Here is a 17,500-nt window from a genome sequence, read left to right as displayed (position 1 = left end):
GTGTATGTCAGGCTAATAAACAAATTGGCAAGCGGATAATTCTATACATGCTTAAAATAATGAGAACAGATGAGTTTGTTAAATAAGCATATAGCTTGCACTTGCTCGTATTTCCATCTTTGAATTTTCGCGCCAGCGTCATAGCACCTTTCAAATCACAGAATGATAAACATTTTCAAAATGAATTACAAAATGCCAACATAATGTCAACAGATAGACATAAATACTACCTAACCACAGAAATTGAGACCGTTCCCGAGTAAAAATAGAAAAATAATAAGTAAATGTCAAAGATAGCTTCCCTAACGAGGAACCAGTCGGCTGCCGAACGTAACCAAGATGGCGTCTCTCGGTGCTCCCGTCCGCGTCTCTCCCTTGATTAAGGTACTTTTGACCCGCTATTTCGCCTCCTCGTTGCTTTTAGAAGGTAGTTCGTGCCGTCCTCGTAGTTTTGTAAGTGGCGTTACCAAGATCTTCGACTGCGGTTTGTCGTGAAGCGGGTTTTGCGTGAACCGGCCCGGGGGTGGTCTGCATAATGGGCGATCAGCTGATTGGCCTTTTGCGAGGAATTTAGAGCGAAGGCGACGACGAATGGGTGGAAGGAGAGGAAAAAAAACATAGGAGAGTCGAAGGGGTCTTGGTAGTGAGGGAAGTTGTAGTTTTTTTTTGGGGGGGGTAGTTTTAGGTCGGTATTTACATAACTTGGGCGAAGGCGGTGCCAAGCCAGGGAGGCGCATTTTGATTTTTAATATTCCTTTTTTTTTTAGTTATTCTGTTTGAAATACTCTAATTACTTGTTGGAAATTGATTATGGTAAGACTACCACTGTGTGTGTCTGTGTCTGTGTCTGTGTCTGTGTCTCTGTGTGTGTCTCTGTGTCTGTGTTTGTGTTTTTAACCCAACGCTGCCCTGTCATGTGATCTATCATCATAACAAACCATTTGGTCAGTGGGGTAATTCTGTACACGTGGCGATGCAGGATGTTCGGCTTGATGTAGCGTTCTCCTGCACCCTCTATCTGGCCGTTGCCAGAAATCACCAGAGTTTAATCACTCTCGGGGATTTCTGCTACCCGGCAGTAATGGGATGTATATGTAGATTCATGAAGGTGTCATAGTCAGATAGGCCTCGTTCTACTCTATATTGTTGTTTTAAACCCATCTGATCCGGATGCCTTGCTGCCTGCATGCGGTCCGACACCCAGGCACTAGGCTTACTGGGCTTATAAGCTCGGCCCACACAAGCATTTGTCTGCGGTATCAAGACTCTTGCCTCCCCTTTGCAGTGTTGGTTAATGTTACCGAGAGTGACGCCTGAAATAGAGGGAAGTGGATGCTGCTAGCTTATGAGGTATAAAGAGCAATAAACAAAGGTGCAGCTGATGTGGTGTCATATTTACTGCAAAATGAATTGAAAATACCCACTGCTTATCACAGCATAACACCTTAACACCGTCACACAGCCAGAGTTCTTAATGTTGCATCTTCTCAAAGTTTGTTTTCCATAATTCCTCCTTGCCGCAGCTTGTCTGGAATCTTCACACTGACGGATGTGTCACAAATATTTTCTGTAAGCAAATTGTGGCAGTTGGCAGGAAGTGCCAATGTAGGGGGTTGCCCTCTCTGTCTAGGGAAAAAGTAGATGTTTGGAAAGCTTTGGTATGGATTTTCGAGTTTGCGTAATAGCCATATGTGATTTTGGGACTTTGTTTCTGGAGAGTGCGTTGCTATTGTTGACAAATGCCACAGTGTTATTACTTTCCGAGGTTGGTATTTGTTGCCAAGAGGGAGACTCCAGAAACAACATTCCAAAACCAGAGTATCATGTGAACCCAAAATCCAAACCTAACCTTTCCTACCTTCTATTTATTCCCTACGCAGGGGGCAAGCTCTCCTGTACCCCCCCCCTTATTAGTAATTTGTGCCATCTTATAGAAGACAAACATTAAGAACACTGGCTGTGTGAGGTTGTTGTGGAGTTTCTCTGTGCAGGGATGTGCAGCCAATACTTTCATCATTTTGTGCTAAATAAGAGGCTGCTGCAAGCGATATCTGTGTTTATTACACTTTTATGCTCTCTAAGGTTTCCCTCCATCTTGGTGCATTGGGTAAATGTTACCGAGAGCGACGCACCCTCTCAGAGACTAAGTTCCAAAATTGGATTTTTTATATCTTTCCTCTACCCAACGATCTTGGGGGATGCGTGGGGAATCGGGGGTTGAAGGGGGGGGGATAATGGTGCCTATAGGAAGCTGCAGAAATCAAAGAAAGTGATTTATGAAACGTTAAAAAGTCGATTTTTCGAAAACCCGAGCCAAACATTGTCCGACGAATGAAGTAAACAAGCACAAAAAACGGTAAAAATCTGCAATTGAAACTCTACGGACGCCCCTCGGCATGTTTGAAACTCTATGGACCGACACGCCAAATTTCGAAAAGCTCTACGGGGATAAAACCTCGCTCGGCAAAAAAAATCTACGGGGTTCACATAATTCACATCCCCTGTGGTAATCGTACAATGCATCCTAACCAATAAACCAACCTAACCTTAACCCTGTGGGATTTATACACTACGATCTATATTCCCTAGTCAGGGGGCTCTGCCCCCTGGACCCCCTGTGGTAATAAATACACCTATAAGGACCCCTATTTCTTACCACTTCGTGCCAAGAGACATTATTTCGTTAAAAAAATAATTGCCACATACCGTCAGTGTGGGGGGTAAGACGAGCAGCGGCGAGGAGGAACTGATGGAATCTTATTTTCTTAAGGGCGGGCCAATAAAATAGTATTCATTATCAAGGCGGCAGTTTTCACCGCACTTGGGACAATTAAGTTTTTGGGTGATTAAGTTGTGCGACCGGCACAGATCGAGCAAGAGGTCGGCCTGGCTGCCGTAATGCTGCCAAAATTACCTGTACCTACCATAAATAACATTTATCAGTAAAATTGTAATGATATGAGCTAATAAAATGTACACAATACAATTACAAATTACTTAGATATAAAAGAACATACCCCATGTCACACTGACGACAAAAGTTTGAGCTTGCTGCTGCCATGTCGCCGGCTTAAGTGAACGTGAGTGAGCAAGCGACCGCGAGTGTATTGTTCCGATATACGAGGCAATTACGGTAAACAAGCAGTAGTATTGTTAAATGATTAAGAATCTAATAATAGAAATGATAAGGAAAAACTACATAAAACCGCAACTACATTTGAGAGAGCAACCAAAGATATGTAGTAGCATAAAAAAAGAAAAAGAAATGTTAGAAATAGGAAAAAATAATGATGAAAATAAAAAACAAATAGGAAATGATTTCCATGGTTGTCAACAGAAAACGCAAGACCTATGGTCAAAGGAAAACGCGATCCTTATAGAAAATGGATATATAGAAAATGAAAGAAATGGAGCTATAGAAAACAAGACATTATGGACTCTGCCATTATGAGGGTGTTGTGGACTTAGTCTGAGCGGTGACATGCAGAACCTATTTCCCTCATTTTCCAGGAAACATGAGGCTGCTGCAGATTTATTTATATTGTTTCCTAGTCCATTTTTTATGCTCTACAAGATGGCAGTGTCCATTTTTCTCTATCTCGGTGTCACTCTTGGCAACTTTAACCGTGCATTGTTCTCGGTAGCATTAACCCCAAGGTATATGTTTGTCATTTGATTTATTGTGTTATGATGATGCATTAGTTTCCGTATACAGACCCAGTCATTGCTGGAGATAGTGCAGGTTAATGTTGCCGAAAGGGATGATAGAGATAGAGGAAAATGGACTCTGCCATCTTGTAGAGGATAAAAAAAAATTGAGTAGGAAGCAATACAGGTAAATCTGCAGTGGCCTCACATTTACTGGGAAATAGTTCATTTTCTATGACAATCAGGTCTTCCCTGACAATATTTATTTCATCAGATTTGTTCTCGTGTGATGAAAACAAATCTGGTGATCATTTCCGATCATTCCTAATAACAGGGGAGAGCATGAAGTAGATCCGGGAAATTTTGGGGTATAACAGGCTGAAATAAGAAAAGAGAACAGAAATGTGTAAAGCAAGCACAAAAAATGCTTAAAATCAAATAATGAAACTATGGACATAGGAGCTAATATACGTACTAATATACAAGGTATGTGGTGTTACCCCTCAGGGTAAAAAGTACATGTTTATATAGTGAAACACTGAACGTCTCTTTGCTTCCGTCTGTGGTTAGAATTGCTTGGATCTAATCACTTTTTTTGACCTTTGAGGTACTTGGTGGGTTCAAATATCAGGCTTTGATAGATATTAATATCTATTTTTTCTTTATTTCCACTATATGGCTGTAAAATTGACCTGGAATTGATGCAACACACAAAATGAAAGATTTCTCAAAGGCGTTTCTCAATGAATGGCGTTGCATGGCCTCTCAAATCTCCTGGTGGCAAAATGTGCATGTGCAGAACGTTATTGTACAGAATAGCATAAAAAAACAGACGCTGATAATTACAAAATATTATAGAATATATAGATCATGTTTTCTCAAACCCTCTGGGGTCCAGGGGGTATAGCCCCCTCGCTAGGCGTATATATTGCCATGGGGGATCCAGGGGGCAGAGACCCCTTGCTAGGGAATAAATAGATCATAGTGTATAAGTCCCACAGGGTTAAGGTTAGGTTGGTTTATTAGTTGGAACACATTGTACGATTACCATTATCCAATTTTTATAATTTTTGTGCTTGTTTACTTGCATTCATTGGACAAAGTTTGGCTCAGGTTTTTTAAAAATTGACTTTTTAACATTTAATAAATCACTTTCTTTGATTTCTGCTGGTCCCTATTGACATCCAGTGCCATCCATTATCCCCCCCCCCCCCCTTTCAACCCCAGGTTCCCCACGCATACCCCAAGATCGTTGGGTAGAGGAAAGATATAAAAAATCTGGTATTGGAACTTGGTCTCTGGAGGGAGTGTTGCTCTCGGTAACAATTGCCCTCGTGTACAATTCCCTAACAAAGCAAAAATGGTTTATCTGGAGGACATAGAATTTTAGTAAACAAAAATGAAAGTCTGCTAAAATGGAAGAAATAGAATATACTATTACATTTTACTAATTTAACTAATTTCTCAAAGCTTTTTAAAATTTAAAGTGATGTCACTGTATGCCGCATTAATACACAATTTGCTAATGCCATTGGGTACAGAAGTTGTCGCCAAGATCACGCGCAGTATCTGAACTAGTGCTTGGTAACTTGGTTTAACGCCCTGTGTAACTAAACCCACCAAGTTTAGCAATGGTCCTCTTAATGATTGCACTGAGGGAAAATGTAAGAACCGTTTCAAACAAGCATGCATTCACTAATATATATGAAATAATCTGAGCTGGCAAAAAATGTCAGAATGATGATGATAGGTAGTAAAGAATGCCATATGGAAATAAGTGGATTCCCAGGAGTGCGCACAAGGTTTGTTGGAGTAATAGGGACTTGGTCTCAAGGGGTGCAGTTGCTTGCAAACAATTACCTCTCTCTGTCTGTCTGTTTGTCTGTCTCTTCCCCCCCACCCCTCCCTCTATTTATAAATATAAATATATATGTATATATATGTATGTTATATATATGTATATGTATATTTATAAATATAAATATAAATATATATGTATATATATTTTTTTCTTTTTCTTTTCTTTTTCTTTTCTTTTCTTTTTCTTTTCTTTTCTTTTTCTTTTTCTTTTTCTTTTCTTTTTCTTTTCTTTTTCTCTTTTCTTTTTTTCTTTTTCTTTTTTTTTCTTTTCTTTTTTTCTTTTTTCTTTTCTTTTCTTTTTTCTTTTTCTTTTCTTTTTTTTCTTTTCTTTTTTTTCTTTTCTTTTTTTCTTTTCTTTTTTTTCTTTTCTTTTTTTTCTTTTTTTTTTTCTTTCTTTTTCTTTTTCTTTTTTTCTTTCTTTTCTTTTCTTTTCTTTTCTTTCTTTTTTTTTTTTTTCTTTTTTTTTTCTTTTTTTTTTCTGATGCTGTGCTTGTTAACCCATAATTGACGGGTAGCATTCATAGTGGCCTGGGCCTCGCTGCCGGGGGCTTGTATCGTCGCCCGAGCATGCGCGACCACTCATGCCAAATACCAGCATCCCATGCCGTTTCTTCGTAATACTACGAAGATATGTTGTATTTTCAATTTTCATTATTTTTTACAGTCTCTACTTGCCAAACTTCCTTATAAATCGAGACTGAAGGGCATTTTTGTTGTTATATAGACTCCATAGTTGATCATTATTCGGTCTATAGTCCGAATAAAATAAGCAGTGTGTGGCATCATGGAGTTGAAATTGTCGGTTTGTTGCATTTTTTTTTTTTTTTTTTTTTTTGTTGCATGGTTAAAATGAGAAAGTGTTTAAACCGACTTAATCACACTTTCACTGGCAAAAAAATAATCTTTTGCCGTGATTGTAACAAAAAAAAACTCATGGCATGTCCATGCATACTCTATGGCATGTGCGTATGTGCCCCCGGCAGATGGTCCCGCCATGCCATGGCATGTACGTACATGCCACCCGTCGGCAATGGGTTAATCTTCATATGCATTCTTGCATTTACATAATTATGCAAAGCACATACATGCAAGATGTTTATTTTAGCCAGTTGTAAGGGGTATAATATTTTTTTTCATTATGTATCTTCTCAAATGCTTTCATATCCTGTGAACCAATTTACCCTGAATACATATTTATTAAGCTCTTGACACAAAATGAACAGTAATTGAGGCAAATGGTTAAAACAGGAAAAAGTCTCAATCTGGCAATGAAATGCAGACTTATTCTCTTAAATAAAGTTAAGTACTGATAATGTGCATAACTATAATCAAGCAGCAGAATTTCCACCCTCCTCATGAACTTCATAGAAAGGCATTTTGATATAGCTTCAACTTGCTGTGTTTTTTGTCAGAGGTGTTATGATTGCTTGTAGACTTTTACTTTAGTCCTGGAATTCCCTTGTCTAATTCTGTTATTTATTTTTATTTGTTTATTTATTTATTTATATATTTTTTTTTCATGAACCCTTGGCACATTTAGTTTTTTTTTTCTTCCATTCGCAGTTTTTTGTCTATATTATATTACCCCCCCCCCCCCAGTGGTGTTTCCCGATACAAATTCTCTCCCTCCTGGGTTGTATTAGGAGTGGCCTGGGCCCCGCCGCCAGGCGATCATGTCGGCATCATAGCGTGTGTGGAATGAGCATACATGCCCCCAGAAAATGGGACTGGCGCACCTTGGCACATATACACATGCCACCCGGAATGTTGTTCAGACATGCCATGGCATTTACGTTTATGCAACCTGGCAGTGAAGGGTTAAAACAAATCCTTTACAAACATCTGTACAAGCAGCATACCTTCACGTCATTGGGTATTTGTTGCATTTGTTGTGAATGTTAATTTACTACCTTTCTTTAAACTGGTACAAAAATTAAGTCAGAATGTAATCTGTATGGACATTCTTCTTACCTGAGCTATTTAGTGGATTTTTAATTCATTAACTCAGTTTTTGCCTTTTCTTTCAGTATTTTGTTTATTATTATTATTAATACTTTTCAATCTATATTAATTACTGTTCAATCTTTTTAGTTTGGAAGATGGGCTGCCTTGCTGACTGGTGTTCTTTATGGTAGCACCCACTTCAAAACCCTGAAAGCCAAGGAAACCATTGTGCGAGAGGAGGAGGCCAAGCAGGCTGCCATCAGAAATGCCCAGCTTCTAGAAGAAAAGAAAAAAATGAACAGAGGTAAGTCAGCTTACAGTAATCATTCAGTTGGGAAGCCCCGGTTTTCACACTGAAATACTTTTGTTATAAGTACTTTTTTTTTTTTTTTTTTTTCTTAGATTAATGTGTGTGTGGACATGGACATATTCAGGGGTTCTGGGGAGTAACTTGATTACTAAGCTCCACAGATGCTCTGCTGAAATACATCAGATTTGACTGATTATAATAGTACTTTAGGCTCTTCTGAGATACTCATTTATATGGCATGTATAAAAGTCTTGACGTTGACATCCTCTTTTCCTCCCCCCCCACCACAGAGGAGATGATAACCCTGGCTGGTCAAGCAGGAGTGAAGGTTCCAGCAGATTTCTAGTGTTAACATGTATATTTCTAGACTGGGTTTGCATCAGCGGAATTTCCTTGGTTGAGTGGTTGAGACCCCTAACCCAATGGCAAAAAGTAAATATCTGTATAAAGTGTAACTTTATTAAATAAGAACTTGTAATGTGGATGTATTATTTATACCTTATATATTTTTGGTATGCTTGATAGAGAAAAGGCTCTTAGTGATTTACCCAATATATTACTAAAATTACTTTATGATGAGGCTTTGTTAGCCATAAATATAGTTATATGAAAAGCTGAAGGAATACAAAGCTATATATATACACAGTAGCTTTTAATGGGGGGATAATACCCCCCATTAACAGCAACTAATTTTCATGCTGTGATCATGGCGCCTCAAACATGAACATAATGTATATAAAAAAAAAAAATATGAAGGAAGTTACAATTACTTGAACCTTTAATTATATATCTTATTTTATTATTAATTTTATTGATTATCATGTACAGAAAAAATAACAAAATAATGATCATAGGTAATGTGCAAATTGTGGTTAGACCTGTAATACCTTTGGATATGCTTCACTGGTGTGTCACTTGAAAAATTTCAGCAGTACATTTGTTCCAGCATGACTATTTTTCAAAGCTTCTTTTCCTGAAATTTCACACTTTGTATTGGCTAGAATGTCAGGGCATGAACAAACCTGTGCCATCTTTTCCAGTTGCAGTGAGGTTGTCGTGTAACACCTAAAACCTGAAAGTGAGACACCCTGCCTAATCTTGTGATATGTGGAAAATAACTGTGGTTGAGGGCTAGCTGTTTTACTGTCTTGGTTATTTTATTTTAATTTTTTTGACTGTTATACAGTATTTTGGAATTTAATAACCTCGATGGCTTCTGATATCTTATAGGTACCTAATATAAACATGAATATGCATTTGTTAATGAATGTTTATCAACTAAATTCCTGTAGCTTGAGACAGCTTTGGTCAGCAATTATGCTTGAGAAGTGACATCAAGAGGCAGGTAAAGCAACGGCTTTGTAAGTGAAATTAGGTCTCTAATCAGTAGTTTGCCCCCCTTGTTGTTTGAATTACTTATCCCCTGGACTTTCCTTAAACGACCCTACAAGTGCTTAGTCACCAAAGTAGGTCTATCCTACCACATCTGATTACCCCATTTCTTTTTTTTTTTTTTTTTTTTTTTTCCTTGCGCTATTGTTAGTTATTGTGACCATCATGTATTATGTTAACAATACTAATAGTAATTTTTAGGTCTTCCAAAAAGTCAACAAAAAGGGTAAGCAGGTGAAACCAGGTAGGCCTATTGATTGACTCCTTGGTGACTTAAGCATTTCTGGAGCCATGAATGTTTAATGAACTAAAATCACAGTGGCCTGGTTAATGCAGCCTAAAGCAGTGGATTTTTTGTAAAATTGGTTTCAAGTGAATTTAATTGCATAAATAATTTGATGATACAAAGTGAGAAATATTTACAGCACTAATTTCAGAATGTTAGTTTCTTGAAAGATAAAAAGATAAACCAATACTAATTATAAACCTAATCCCCCCCCCCCCCCATTCCCTTCTTGTTGTCATGGGGGGAGAGAGAGAGGGGGGGGGGCTCAGGAGATGGAGAGTTTAGCTCAATTTCTTTTCCCCACTTATTTCAGACTCGCCATTGCCAATAATAATGCTTTTTACCCTTATTAGCCTGTTAAAATTTGATATCTGGTTTCCTAACCCCTGCCTCTCCTTCGACCACTGCTCTGCTGCCTGTTGTCAACTTTATCCATTTTGATCATCCACCCAGGTCTTTACTCAGAATACACCCCTTCCTCTCTCCCAACATCCTCCACTCTATCTCCTACAGTCTTCTTTATTGTACACCCCCTCCCCTTTATTACTACTCACCATCCCTATTGTCATCCTCCCCACAGTACCACCCCCATCCACACCACCATCTTCCTCCTGCTCTCATCCTTCTAGTACTCCCAACTCGGAAAACCTTCCGAGTACTCTTTTTGGACCAGCCAAGTGGGATCGATTCTTTGTGATTCCCCCTACAACCCTTTACTCTGACAATACCATCCTTCTCCAACAATGTCTCCAAAAACAAGTAGGCAAAGTTTCCTATTGCAGTCGTTCCGATCATTTACGCCTTGTCGGTTATTTTATAGTCCCAAGCTTGTGCATGGTCTACCCTGAATGACCTCAATGGCAAACCTAGTCTTGCATAACCTCACTCCCCCCTTAATACTTGTACTGGAACGGTTCCCATCTCCCCGACTGAATGTCCTGTCTATGACAAGGACTGGTCAGAATTAAAATAACAACCTGCTCACCTGCCTCGTCAACTAAGAAGCTGTGGCATTGCTACACTGTTCTTCCCAGAGGCAAGCATAAGTCTTACACCAATATTGCCAAAATTAGATTCTATAGACATGACCTCCCCCATGAAGTTTATAGAAAAGTAGTGTCCTGCCATGTCTGACCACATCGACCCATTCCCTGTCAATGTCAGAAATGTTGGTGTACTGGCCACCCAGCCAGACACTCTCTCCACAGCCTGCTGCCCTCTGTGCCCAACCTGATCATGAAAGTTTAACCATCATAAAACTCGTATGCCAGAAGAAGAAAAGAAAAAAGTCTTAGCCAATTATTAAACATTCCTTTTCTATTCAACTCCATGACTGATAATAAAAAGGGATGGATATTAGCCAAATGGTAGGGGATTCCTAATAAGAAAGATGCAGGCATCTTTGCTTGTTGCACATAATAACCAATTTAGAGCACTCAAAAAACAATGGTTTAGAATATTTTCAAAATATATCCAAAATATCGGGAAAATGAGGGCTATTAATCAATAATAAAAAAAATAATAATTGCATATAATCTATTTTGCAAATTTTAACAAATACAACATTAATCTTTTTGATAACAAAAAGAGCTGCCTATATGTCAGTATAAAACAAAAGTAATTGTTATTTAAACAGATTTCATATTTATTTAGAAGCTTTTGTTACTCAGCTGCACACTACCACCAACTTGTAATGCCACAACTTATAAATCAAGTAACATTATAACAATAAACATGTATATTTAACAAATGTAATACCAAGAAAATTATGCTGTCCAATGACTAGAAAGTTTATATAATCTTAAAAGAAAATCAAGGTTATGTGCGATACCTCCGTTTTCAAAGAGTAAGCCTATGAAAGTTGTAAGCAAAATACTGCACTGTCAATTAATGATCTCGGTTCTTGACCCTGACAAAGAACAACCTTTTAGTCCTTAATCTTGAAAGCAATCAACCTATATCTTTAGATATTATTTTTTTTATAATCATACTTCAAGTAGAAGGTCTAACCATCATTTTGAAAACAATGTCTCTAAATAATTTTGCAGTAATTTTCGTTTTTCTTTCCTTTTTTCCAAGAGTTACACTTAGAGGTATTTGAACATTTGAAAGTTGTATAGTACAAAGTGCAACAAAACTGTACTGAATGCAAACATCCAACTGCAATGTGCCAGCAGAACTTATTTCTATTTATAAGTTGTGTACAGCTGCCATTATATTTGTAAAGTGCCCTTATGCAGAAATGATACATTTGTATACAGACCTACAACCTTAACATAAATCACACCATATACTTATCAACCAAAACCTAATCTTCGTCCAAGCATCGGTTGACGTGTTCTTCTAGAGGGCGGTACTGGGCAAAGGATTTGTTGCATTTGGGGCAGTAAAACAGATTTTCATCAATTTCCTCCTCTTTCTTGTCCTCTTCCTGAAAAGTGTTAGCAGATATCTTACCTCACAGTAATTCTTAAACAAATTTCTAGCATTTAGTATTTGTTAGAAACCTCAATGTGGTGTCAACCATTGCATTACTTCACACTCATTCCTAAAAAGTTTCTGAGAATGTACAATCTGCTCCATCTTGGACGTGGTAGAAATGATGATCAACAAACTTCGTAATATTAATCTCTCTTTGTTTTGGTTTTAAGAATTCTTCCATAATGAAAAGGAAACAAGGTATGCAAAGCTACTGATCTTACCTTTTTGTCTGAGGTATTGGAGAGCTTATCCCACAGGACCTCAGGAGAGAGCAAGGCACCACCTCCGTGAGGAACCGAGACTCCTCCTCCGCCAGATGCTGTTGGTTCTTCCGACGCTGCACGTGATCCTCTACCCTGCCTGTAATTCATTAAGTGATTTATTCTACTTAATTCACAATTCAGTAATTAACCTGATGCCATGCCCACAGTGAATTTAGTTTATTAGTTGCATTTGCACATATTCAGTAATTAACCTGATGCCATGCCCACAGTGAATTTAGTTTATTAGTTGCATTTGCACATAAATGTTTGATCAATGAATCAATCACTACTCTGACCTTCCTCACCTGTTTACCCCTGTTCCTTGATTTTCAGATATATTATAGTTTATTTTCATTGATATTAATACTGTTAATTACACTGTAATCAGAAAAAAATGTCAATAATAATAACAGCATTGACATTAATAGCATTTGAAAATGAAAAAAAATGGGGGGAGGGGGGGGTTATGAAAACAAAAGGAAGGGCAAAATCAAGTGAGAGACTGACTCCTTGGTGGCTAAGCACTTTTGAAGCCATCTGTGTGTAGATACATTTCACATAATATTACAATGATCATATTTTCCCTGAGGCATTGGGTAGAGTCTATTTTACTGGAGTTATTCTTTAGATGAACTATGGCTTGGAGAGAGGGCATGGGTGGGAGGGGAAGAGAGAGAGAGAGAGAGAGAGAGAGAGAGAGAGAGAGAGAGAGAGAGAGAGAGAGAGAGAGAGAGAGAGAGAGAGAGAGAGAGAGAGAGAGAGAGAGAGAGAGAGAGAGAGAGGGGGAGGAAAGGAGAGAAGAGAAGAGAAGAGAAGAGGAGAGGGGAGAGGAGGAGAGAGGAAACAATTCACTGCTGAGTGTTCATTCAACACATATTGGTCCAGTACCCTTGGTTGAGATGTCTTCGCTGATATGCCTCCAATTCATCTACCAGCTGAGTGTTCCTCGTCTGAAGGTGCCGCAGTTCATCCCGTAGTTTCTCCCTGTCTGTTGCCAAGGCTTCTCTGGCCTCTCGCTCAGCTCTAAAATCTCCCTGATACACCTCAACCTGTAAACAAGGCCCCACTAGAACAATTACGAAAATACCGATAATCGAGAAAACACAGAAAAATCCTATCCTCTTTCTCACATACAAGAATTCCAGCCTTTAAAAACATGACAATATAATTTGAATAGTGATTTCTATGAAGTCCCTTAATGCACTGCTGCTGGGATGGCATCTGTTCATCATTCATGCTGTGTCTACTCTCATTTTTGTTTTATTCCTTTTGTTTACACTTAGAGGGCTCCACAAGAACTAAGTCACCAAGGAGTCAATTACTAGTTTTACCTGTCCAACCTGCTTACTCTTTTTCTTGGCTTTTGGTAGGATTTTTCCATAAAATTTACTGGATGGGAAAATCAGGTGTAGTCACAAGTAGGATTACTAACCAACTGCTTGATTACTGTGAGCATGTGAAGCCATCTATGTGCAAACAAAACGAGTGAACACAAGTATGTTTATGGGTTAATTGTTTTTCCAGTTATCTGTTTTTGAAATGAGCTATGAAGCATCATAAAATTCTGTAAAGGATGTATTATTCCATTAGGACAAATGCGCTAATTCTTTTCAAACAAGTATCGTGTCATTTACTGCATTTGCACATAAGAAATATATAAAATACTTTGTAATGACCATGTAATGGGATCTTCTGTTTTTGATTAACCCTTTCTGTACACTGACTGCATAAAAACTAACATATATAAGGGAGCTTACAACTACTGGCTAACAGAAGTTAATGTCTGTCTCATGTTGACTTACTTAATTAAATCATTAATAAATAAAAGTTGGAGACAGGGTTACAGCTTCTGTATACCTCAAGCAAGGATCACACCTTGAGATACATGGGCATAAATTCATTCTTTACCTGAGCTCTGAGGATTGCAATGGTCTCTCCCTCACTAGCACGTTCAGCCAGAGATGCCTTAGCTTGGCCAAGATCCTTCTTCAGTCTCGATAACTCATCGTTCTTTGCTGCCAGCAGTTCTTCATATGACATGAGCTTGGCTGTTGCCTCATCATACTTCTCACTTGCTGATTTGATCTGATAGTTTACAAGTCAGAATTTATCACAAGTCAGATGGAAAACAATAACAAAAAAACAATAAATATAAACAACCTCCCCAGAGAATCATCAAAACAAATACAAGCTTGATAAATCCTCACCTTGACTTGATAATAATGATCATTCTGTGTTTCTCTCTCCAATCGCTCCTTTGTCTCTTGGAGTTCCTTTTTCAAACGACTTAACTCTGAATGGGATTTGGCTAGAGCTGTGCGTTCATCAGCCGTCTTCTGCCTTTCTGCTGTCAGGGCTGCATCTAATGTATCAACCTGAGGGAACAAATACATGAAATACACAGTAAATGAACAAGAGAGTACTTCTGCGTTACTACAATGAATACTTAAAATATTTATTATGATTTTGTGAACAGCTGTAATTTAGAGTGACGTTGTAAAATGCTACATGGAATATTGTGACACTTGACAGTGTTCTATTATATAGTGACTTGTTCATGTAAGACTACAACATCTGACATATGAGCAGGGAAGGCAATGGCAGTTCCTTGCTGCAGAAAGAACACATGAGTATCCATTACCAGAGACAGTCACTTTGATAATAAGTAGCCAATTTCCTATCCAGATTATGACAGCTCAGCTGGCCTTAGCAGTTACATATGCAGTGGTTCCAGGAGATATTGTGCTGACAGCCAATTCATCCACACAGTCCTAAGGCTCTAATCCAGTTCATAAGGATTTTGCTCATTATAGAAGTGGTAGGCTGTATAATACTACAACTCTATAATATGAATAGTTCATGACATTTACTTGCAGGGAGATTTGTGGTTATATGTGGGCAAGAGATGTGGTGCTCCTTTACTGCAGAAGGAATGTGACTCCTGTGCTACAGGCTATCACTTTGCTGACAGAATCATCTTTCATTATGGATTTATTACTATTGCAAAACTACAAAACCCTTTGCTTCTTATGGCCATTCATCAATGCTTCTTACAGCCATTATGGTCATAACACTAACTGATAGTAGGACATTCCATGGGCCATCTCTTTATTTTACTTAAATCCCAGCCTAAGCCATCAATGTCACTCCAGTGCCAGTACTTTGAATGGAATATAAAAGACAGCATGGTTGCCCCTGAAGCATCCAACTGGCAAAATTTATTCCTGGCTCTTATGTTAATCATCATCCCAAGAACTTGTAGCAGAAGTCTACAGGGATCGTCTTTCATTAGTAGATCTTCTTACCTCACCTGATTTCAACTTTCTTGAGTTTGTGGGAAAAACACTTTTTTTACTAGTGGTATCAATATTGATGCCATTATCTTTATAATAGACATTATAATTATTAGAGTGTTATTGATATTACCAAAGCTGAGACCAGAAAATATTGAAAATCAAGAAAAAGGGTAAACAGGCAAGACTGGTAGTACTTGCAATTGACTCACTGGTGACTTGCTACCTGTAGAGCCATCCATGTGTAAAAACAATTGATAAATCAAAATCGCAGTGGGCATGACATGTACATACATACCATCCCCGGCGGCTTCGGGTTAAATGTTCCCTGCCATCTTCATTCACACCTAAGATAATGGATAACAAGAAAGTGTCCTTACTGGCTCTCCATCTGAATCCCTCAACAAAAGACTTCAGACAATCCACAGCCAAGGGACATCTCAGTTGAGAGCTATACTAAAAGGTGGCAATGAATCTACTAATGCCTCCTTCCACTGACATCACTCATGCTCAAAGTAATTTCATGCATGTAATCAGACAGAGGAGTTTAGACAATAAGCCCACAACAGGAAGGTAGGTCATGGAGGACACATGATCTTTGATGCTGACCTCATCCCCAACCTGGGGGGGGGGGGGTCTTCAGAGAGCTTCTAAGGACCATCTCACAGCATCCATACATTTACACATTAAGAGTTTCTATGTGGAATATGAAGAAACTCTACATGAGGCAATAGAAGACCTCTTAAAAAGAACATCAACAAATCCACCATCTGTCTTTTTCAGTCAAGTTCATGAAGTTCCTGCAGTTCATATATGAGAAAAAAAAAAGTATCTACTGATAAATTCATCCCATTATGTTTACATTTATTTCAGATGTAGCCTTGTCTCGACCACTATTTCAGGCCACAGATCATCAATCTCTGATCCACTTGTGTCTTTGGAGATGAGCATAGAAAGGCTGACAGCTTGGGCAGTTTGGGTACTTGGTACATTTTTTTTCTTTCTTTCTTATGTGGATCTTGCAATACTGGCAGGGTAATACTGTTTATGCATCTTTGCCAAGTGCTCCAGTGTATTCGATGCCAGTGACCAGAGACAGAAAAAAAAAATTCTCCATACGTCAAATCCTATTTTGGCATTTTTGCTAAGCTCTATAACCCAGCGTTCTTACCTCTTCTCTCAGCATGGCTGCCTCATCCATTAGCCTCTTTCTCTCCAAGGCATCCAGAGGCTCCTGAAATGTTTGCTTAATAATTATCCAATACTAATTTACATTTTGTATTAAGTATATAAGTAATAAGTATATGTGTGCATAAGTTAAGACATATAATATCAAATATGATGTATTCAATACCAATGGAACAAATATCAGGGTATTTGAAAAGGGTAACACTTATAGGGAACACTATTGAAGATCATAATCATATTTGAATTTAAAGAAAATACTGAAAACCTTGTAGCCAAGCAGAAATACTAATTAACATCTATATAGTTATCTGATACGCACCTTTCTATCTACAGCAGTAGGTGCATGTGCAAAGGTAGCATCAATTTTGGATTGCAAGTTTCGGCAGCGTTCTCGGTACATGGAGGTTTCTTCTTGTGCCCGGTGTACTTCTGCTTCTAGACCTTCAACCTAATGTTTACAAGTGTTAAGTGAGACTTTATTAATATTCAGTGTGACACATATACGGACAAATGAAAGAGAGAATATAATAAAAACAAAGACAAGCCAGAAAAGAGACTGCAGCTCACCTGAGTCCGAGTATCATGGAGTTCCTGAAGGAGGGTGGCTGAGGTATCTTGTTCCTTCCGAAGCTGATCTTTCATCTTCTTGATTTCTACTTCCCCAAGTGGATTATCCATACCCTCTGTGGCAATATAAATAAGAGATTATAGACAAGCTGGTTTCCTATTCAATACATACCTACCTTCTCCTGAACACCTATTAAACAGAAAATACAAACCAACACCAAAACCAATAAATAATATCCCTTGTTATTGTGCAAGTAGCTCAATTTCA

General features: G+C 38.3%; 2 protein-coding genes across 5 annotated transcripts in view; one reads left to right on the top strand and one right to left on the bottom strand.

The window, feature by feature from the left end:
• The first annotated feature begins 278 nt into the window (after positions 1 to 278).
• LOC119582436 (ATP synthase subunit e, mitochondrial-like) lies at positions 279 to 8,240 on the top strand. Its single transcript, XM_037930655.1, has 3 exons — positions 279 to 384; positions 7,600 to 7,756; positions 8,053 to 8,240. Exons 1-3 carry the CDS (start codon positions 340 to 342, stop codon positions 8,106 to 8,108), a joined length of 258 nt encoding a protein of 85 aa, XP_037786583.1. The 5' UTR covers positions 279 to 339; the 3' UTR covers positions 8,109 to 8,240.
• A 304-nt stretch (positions 8,241 to 8,544) lies between these two features.
• Positions 8,545 to 17,500, bottom strand: part of LOC119582435 (optineurin-like) — a 31,120-nt gene continuing 22,164 nt past the window's right edge. For all 4 annotated transcript variants that reach the window (XM_037930650.1, XM_037930651.1, XM_037930652.1 and 1 more), the window contains exons 7-14: positions 17,233 to 17,348; positions 16,985 to 17,113; positions 16,649 to 16,711; positions 14,392 to 14,559; positions 14,093 to 14,269; positions 13,073 to 13,233; positions 12,143 to 12,281; positions 8,545 to 11,871 (exon numbers count right to left, since the gene is read on the bottom strand). In XM_037930650.1, coding sequence (XP_037786578.1) covers positions 11,749 to 11,871; positions 12,143 to 12,281; positions 13,073 to 13,233; positions 14,093 to 14,269; positions 14,392 to 14,559; positions 16,649 to 16,711; positions 16,985 to 17,113; positions 17,233 to 17,348 — 1,076 coding nt within the window. In that variant the 3' untranslated portion in view covers positions 8,545 to 11,748. The remainder of the gene's footprint in view (positions 11,872 to 12,142; positions 12,282 to 13,072; positions 13,234 to 14,092; positions 14,270 to 14,391; positions 14,560 to 16,648; positions 16,712 to 16,984; positions 17,114 to 17,232; positions 17,349 to 17,500) is intronic.

The sequence above is a fragment of the Penaeus monodon genome, chromosome 16 (assembly GCF_015228065.2).
Source record: "Penaeus monodon isolate SGIC_2016 chromosome 16, NSTDA_Pmon_1, whole genome shotgun sequence".
Lineage (NCBI taxonomy): Eukaryota > Metazoa > Arthropoda > Malacostraca > Decapoda > Penaeidae > Penaeus > Penaeus monodon.
Note: the sequence above shows the minus strand (reverse complement) of the source record. Positions and strands in the feature narration are given on the sequence as shown.